General features: G+C 24.8%; 1 protein-coding gene across 1 annotated transcript in view; it reads left to right on the top strand.

Moving 5' to 3' along the window:
• The first annotated feature begins 5,532 nt into the window (after nt 1-5,532).
• LOC101513567 (GDSL esterase/lipase WDL1-like) overlaps nt 5,533-7,583 on the top strand; it is a 5,620-nt gene continuing 3,569 nt past the window's right edge. The window contains exon 1 of the mRNA XM_004492388.4: nt 5,533-5,771. Within this exon, the coding sequence (XP_004492445.1) occupies nt 5,676-5,771 (96 nt within the window). The 5' untranslated portion in view covers nt 5,533-5,675. The remainder of the gene's footprint in view (nt 5,772-7,583) is intronic.

Raw genomic sequence — 7,583 nt, 5'->3', positions numbered from 1 at the left:
TAACAAAACATATACATATACAAAATAAATAGATAAATAAAATAAAATAAAATAAAATAAAATAAAATAAAAATGATCTACTAGCTTAAAAGAATATTATAATGTCAGCTAATACTTATTAAAAAATAATAAACTCATAAAGAAAATGAAAATAAAAAAAATAAACAAATATAGAAAAAGTTAAAAACAAAATATTATACACAATTAATTTGTTAGGCTTGACTCTCTAAATGTCCCCAGCGGAGTCGCCAGCTGTCGCGGCCTAAAATTTCGAGTTTTCATCGAATTCAATGGAGTCGCCACCAAAATTTATTTTAAAATAGGGAAAATATTGGAAAACCCTTAAAAATGTAAAAATGGTCTTTGAAACCAGATTTTGAGTTCGGGAGTCGATTATGCGTAGGGAATGTATTAGCACCCTACGACATCCGTTAAAATACGGTTACCTTTAATTAATTGTGCAAAATTATATCAACTTAAATAAATTTATTTTTCTTTATTATTAAATATGAATATAAATTGTTTTTTATAAATTTGATTTTTTGAGATAAAAGTGTGTTAAAAAAAGAGTGGAAAAAAAGAAAGTTTTTTATTAGTGTGCTTGACAAGAGTGTGATCTTGCTCCTACGTATCTCCCGATGCGATGGAGAAATCAAAGCTACGTAGTTCTTGGGTAGAAAATGCAGATGTGTTGATTGCTTTTAAATAAATTGTATTTTGTTGTTAAAAAAGAAAAGTTAAATTTGACGACCATAAAAGGGTTGTTTGATTTGAAAAATTATTTTAAAACATGAGTTTTAAGACGATCGAATTGTACAACTCGTGTCTCAAAACTCAAGGAGTAAAAAGATGTCACATCTAATTTAATCCTCTTAAGAATATTTTATTATTTTTTTATAAAAAAAATAAGCTCTAGAACCTTCAAGTTGTACAACTTGTGTTATAACTGCTCAACAATTAAAAAGATGTCACATCTCATTAATTATTTTGAAATAATTTTATATAACTATTAATTTATTAAAAATAAAATAAATTTTGAAATTATCATGATATAACAATTATATTAACACATAAAAAAAACTACACTGCGCATGATTTTATTTATTTTTTGCAGTACTATTTTTTAACAAAACAAGACTTTATATAACAAAAACTTAATAAGCGGCCAAAGTTTGGAAAAAGTATACCTAAAAAAAATAAAAGAAAATAAAAGAAAATGTTGGTTGTTTTCATAACAAAGTTATATGAAAATAAATAAATAAATAAATAAATAGCTTGCAAAAGGAAAGATTTGGTGCAACGTAGATTGCACGCTGAAGTGGAAAAGAGGAAAAGAAAGCTAGTTGTATTGTGACAGACACGCGTAAAGTAAAGAGAATCCAGATGAAAAGAAATTTTAACATTCAATGCTACCAACAACTATCTTAGCATCATTTTAACAATATATCTCTTAATTTTAAACAAATGATAAATATAATTTGAACATAAAATCAGATTTTAAGAAATAAAGTTATCATATATGTCAACAATAAATGACAGACAAAAATGTATTAAGATGATAGAGACCAAACCAGGTAGATCGGGTGGAACGGGGCGGCAAAGGAGAAGGTAGTGATGTTACAACAGCTTCTGGTTAGCCTTGATACTACGGTTATGACTCTATTCCTAAGTTTTCTATTTTTTTTCTCTCAATTTTTCTCACATAAATTTCTATCTTTCCTCCCCCTTTCAAATGAATTTTTATCTTCGTCTTATAGACTAAAATAGTGAACTGTTGTATTCGTTAGGTAAAGTTAAGTTTCGAATTTTTATTGTTATACATCAAAGTGTTGATGAGATAAAATCAGGTTCTGAGTTCTTCATTGTTGTGTTCATAAAATAAAACAAAGTTCTGGTTCTTTCGTTGTTTTACATCAATATGTTCATAAAATAAAATAAATGTATGAGTTTTATTTGTTTGTGTTCATGAAATAAAAGAGATTTATGGGTTTCATTGTTTTGCAGCAACTTGTCTACTGTATAAAATCAAGTTTTACCGTGAAAAGAAACAACCTTGTATATTTAACAAGTGATTTTGTGATTGAGTGTAGGAATGGTGAAGATATAATTGGGATAAAATAAAAAATTAAAATTCAAAGATTAAAAAAAATTAAAATTAAAATTAAAGGGACGAAGTGAAGAGTGTATAGATTATGTTTTTTTGTTTTTATTATTATGAAAATAATTTTTAATTATTGAGACAAAATTGAGGTACTACAAACTGTATTTTAACGGATGTCGTAGGGTGCTAATACCTTCTCTACGCATAATCGACTCCGGAATTCAAAATCTGATTTCAAAATCCATTTTTATATTTTTAAGGGTTTTCCAATACTTTCCCTATTTTAAAATAAATTTTGGTGGCGACTCCATTGAATTCGAGGAAAACTTGAAATTTTAGACCGCGACACTTCGCTGATTTTTTTTGTTTCACAAGATGATATTCTAAACTTATTTAAGGGAGGTATTCTAAGTGATAGAACGTTTCATTCAAGTTTTATTACTACACAAGATAAAAAGTTGTATTTTTTTTTACTTAAACTACTAAGGCTCCTGTAACAATATTTCAACATAAAAAAACTAAGGTTCCTATAAAAAAAACTACTACTAAAGTTTGTTTAACTCTTTAGGGGTTGTTTGCAAAGTTGGTTTTAAGAGGATTTGAGTAGAGAGAATTTTAGAGGGTTAAGTTTATATTTTGATGTATACTTGATATTTTAAAAAAATTGAAACAACAATATGATATTATATTCTTATTTATCATGTTGCTTTTTAAATTTTTTAAAATATTAAATATATATGAAAATATAGGTTTAACCTTCTAAAATTTAATTCGCAAAAAGACTTTAAGAGTGTGTTCAGTTCAATTGAGGAGAGATATTTTAATAAGGGGGAAAGATGTGAGAAAGGGGGAATATAAATGTGTTTGAATCAAAAGAGGAGATAAATTTTAATGATTTTGTATTTGGTTCAAAGAGAGAAGAGGAGCTTTAAATGATTTTTAAGTTGTCTTCGCAAAAAATGAATCGAACAATACTATTATTTACACCACTTTAAAATGTCATTAAAATGATAAGAAAATAATCATTCGACATAAAAATACTGTCTCATTAAAAACCTTATCAGAAAAACCATAGAGATAAAACTATGGTGAAGAAAAAAATGTTGTAACCACTTACGAATATGAGCAAAATCTATAGTTAGATATGTGTTTTAGAATTAAATTAAGGTAGTTAAAAGTTAGTTATAATTAGTTGGAAGGTAGTTATGTTAGTTACCTTATAGACGTTGTATAAAGGAGTATCAACGCTAAGTGTATCATAATTATTCACTCTATCATTTCAAGTTTTATATTTCTCTTTAATTATTTCTTTATTTTTTGGCATCAGCCATGATTCTCAATATTAGAATAAAAAGTATCTCACCAATGATTATTAACGATCTGAAGTCCCAAATTAGCAATTTTTTCCACACATTGATTCTCTTCTCTAAAAATAGGAGATATAGTAGAATTCATACTCATAACCATTTCAACTCACTTAAGCCCATCTATTTCTAATTGTTAAGAGTTCCACAATGGATGTGATAAGGCATAGCAAAATGTTTATAAGTGGTGAGTAGTACTCACCTTACAAGTCTATTTTTTGTGGAAGTTGTATATGGTCCAACCCAAATTCTAATATGGTATCAAAGTTTATTCAATCGGGTCACCCATCATTTATATAACTCTATAATAGTTTATGAAAAGTAACATTGTTCACCTTACAAATTGTTTTGTAAGGTTGAGTTAGTCCAATATTAAAATCTAATAAGATCTATTGGACCACATACTATCTGGTCAGAGCTATGAGACCACTTTGATTCAATTGTCCTCGGATGTGAGAAAGTATAGTCCTAACCCTACAACTCAGTTTTGTGAATATTGTGCAGGGCCTAATCTAAATTCTAAAATTAATAGAAGGAAGAACAAATCTAATATTCTTAAAAGCTAGATTTGTAAATTGTGAATCAAATTTAATTCAAAAAAATCTCCATCCATTTTTGTAGGTTGTTTCAACCGCAATCATAACTTCTATAAACTCAAATATTTAATTAATTTTAACATAATCAATATATTTTTAAATAATATTTTAAAATAAATAAATATTTAAAGAACAAATATTAACCCGTGCACTGTAATGATCATTTACACTAGTGTCATATACTTCAAAAGAAACAAATTTTAAAACTTATAAAAACGGAAGGAGTCATACCGAGGAAAGATTTATGGGGTGGTAGGTTTATGAAACTTGAGTGATTTGTAGAGTAGAAGCAGAGCAGAACAACCCAATAGCACATAAACTAAATTATCGAGCGTCTCAAATTATATTTTTATAATCTAATAAATTGTAAGTAATTTTGGGTTAAATATATTTTTAATTTTTTAAAAGTTTAGTTTTTAAAAAAATTTATTCACTTAATAATTTATATTCTTTAATTTATTTTAAAAAGACTTTTTTAAGAACTAAAAATATTACTTTTATAAAATAAAGACTAAAAAAAATTGTTTTTAGAATTAAAATGTTGAGAATTTTAAAAGAAATTAAAATTCATTTTATCTTTTTTAATTATTAAAATTTCATTTTTTTATTAGAACTCAATTTTTAATATTATGTTCAAAATATTAAAGATGACTGGGGTTGGTAGTAGGTGGTTGAAAATTGCAGTTGTTGGTAGAAGAAGGAAGTGTGAGAGATTCAACGGGGATTGGGGGGAAGGAAGGTACATTTACTTTTGGATGAACTTTGGTGTTGGTGGCGTGTACGGCTGTCCAATTAAAAAGAAGCGTCGCCCCCTTTTATGAATTAGTACTATTTTTAGGTGTTTTTTATTTATATTTTCTAAGATAATTTTTTTTTAAAAGTTATTTTTTTATTCAATCATTTAAGTTATATTTTGATGTATTATTAATTTTTATTTTTATTTCGACAATAATTAGATCAATTAATTTTTTTTATTATTTCAAATTCTAATAATTATTGTGAAAATATGTACCTATATTAATTATTTAAAAAATATTCATCAAATCTTATGAATAATACATAATTAATATTTTTAATTTCTTTTATATATAAATATTTTAGACAATTAATTTATTGAAATATTTCGATTAGATCTTAACTTATTGAAATGCATAAATTAATATTATGCTTTAATGTCTTGTAAGTACCGGGTCCATTTTTTTTATAAGTACCTAATAATTTACTTTTTTATTTTACAAATAAATTAATAGGTCATTTGCGGTGGATCCAAGATTCTTGTTTCTAATTGGAAAAATATTGAATTGAAAACAAAGTATAATCACACGGAATAGGATTGAATTGATATTTTACTTAATTTTAAAATAGTCTTAACATAGATCTAGAAGTTATAAAAAACATTTATAACTTTGTTTTGTTTAACATCAACATGTATTAGTCAACTCAAAACTAAAATTTTGAAGATATCAACTTAAAAACAACACAAATAGGGGATAAGGTCTACGCACAAGAAAAAACAAAAGTTGCTTGTGAGCAATTATATATTAGAGTCTATAGCCTCATTGTTTTGGCATGTGTTGTTTGTGTTTATTGAGAGGTAATTAGGAGCAAAGAGCAATGAGGCCTCAATTTGTGTTGTTTGGTTCTTCCATTGTTCAACACAGTTATTATGAAGGTTGGGGAGCTACTATTTCTCATTTGTACGCTCGTAAGGTACATTTTCTTCCTCTTTAAACCGTAAAATATTGGTATTTAAACGAGAGGATATTGAATATTGAGTTGATAAATGATATAGGCCCACTTTAGACACACACCTTATAATTAGACATTTATAACATAAAACATTTATCCTATAAGCTTATTGGGAACATAAGGTGGTGCTTACGGCCACCCAAAATTTCAATAATTTTAAATAAATAAAACTTACTTTTAGTTTTTTTTTAGTATTATTATCGAAACAAAATTTAATAAAAAATAAGACATAAATATAATATTGTATTGAAGTATGAATACTAAACGTGATCTTTTGTAGTTTATACAGTATTGTATTTGTATTAAGTTTTGTGTTTTAATAATAGTACTCTTTTTTTTTTTATAAGAAACATTTGACTTATAATAATATCAACAAAAATTGATTTATTTGATTCATATTATGGACCAAACACATAAATTTTTGTTGATCAAATTATAATTCAAATGTCTATTATAAAAATAAAAATAAAAATCGAAGAGAATTATGAGTTTGAGTCCAAGTTAAACTACACCAATAAATCCAACATTTATTAATTTTGAGATATAGTTTTATGTAATTTTAAAATAGATCGCATAATACTCGTAGCAAACTATTTTAAATAATATATTTGTATTTTAAATAATCTATTCTACTACCTCTATATTTTTTAAACCAAAATTTGATCTACTATCTCTATCTAATAAGTGTTAAGAGTTTGATTATTAACATATTTTTGTAAATTTAAAAATCTAAATTCTTATATATAATATTATATCTTTTTTATTTATCTATTAAAATTTTAAAATTTTGGTCACCCAAACTCCGCCACTGTACATAAGCTATTTTTGTAAGAAAAATCAAATCAAATTAATGTCATATAAGGTATAACTTATCTTAGAGAATTTATGTAAATTAGTTGAAAAGTAATTTATTAACATATCACAAATTTATTTTATAAGCTCTTTCAAGCAGAAGCATTTATCTCAATAAATAAATAAAAAAAAGTTAATTCAAACATGTTCATGTTCTTACATTACAATGATAGCTATATAAGGTGAGTTCTTCAATAAACCACTTTTATAAGTGGTCCATTATAGACTAATATTTAAAAATCATCAAAAAAATTAATGACGATCGACAATACTATTCATAAAATAGTTTGTAATCTACCTCGTTTTTAGGAGTAAGACGATGACTTGATTGATCTCGATTCAATACGAAATACATATTTGTTTTTCTTTTATTTGTATCGAATTGATATTATTTAAGTTACTATCTTAGTTATAAAAATGAAACCAACCATTAATGTTTACATCTAAGAAAAGACATTTGGAATCGTTGAAGTTTTAAACAATTTTTAAAATTGGTCCATAATAAACCATGGTTCATATTAGAATTTATCTATATATATAGATGCAAAGGGCTCCCAATTGGTGAGAATCTCAAAAATAAATTTATATAATATATTAAGAGGTAAATTTTTTGAGTTAAATATATTTTTAATTCCAATAAAATTATGATATTTTTTTAAAAAAAATTGAATTCTAAACTCTATTTTAATTTTATAGAGACTTTTCTTAGTAACTAAAAATATCATTTTTTTTAAAAAAAAACTTTTCAAAATAAAGACTAAAAGTAAATAAAAAAATGTTTTAAAAACTTAAGAATTATTTATAAAAAATAAAATAAAATTTTATAAAGATTAAAATTTATTTTACCTTTTTTTATCATTATTAAAATTGAATTTTTTTTATTATAAACCCAATTTATAAAATTAGAAAGAGGTTTATATA

The sequence above is a fragment of the Cicer arietinum genome, chromosome 3 (assembly GCF_000331145.2).
Source record: "Cicer arietinum cultivar CDC Frontier isolate Library 1 chromosome 3, Cicar.CDCFrontier_v2.0, whole genome shotgun sequence".
NCBI classification, from domain to species: Eukaryota; Viridiplantae; Streptophyta; class Magnoliopsida; order Fabales; family Fabaceae; genus Cicer; species Cicer arietinum.
The sequence above is the reverse complement of the archived record's forward strand: the minus strand, read 5'-3'. Positions and strand labels throughout refer to the sequence as shown.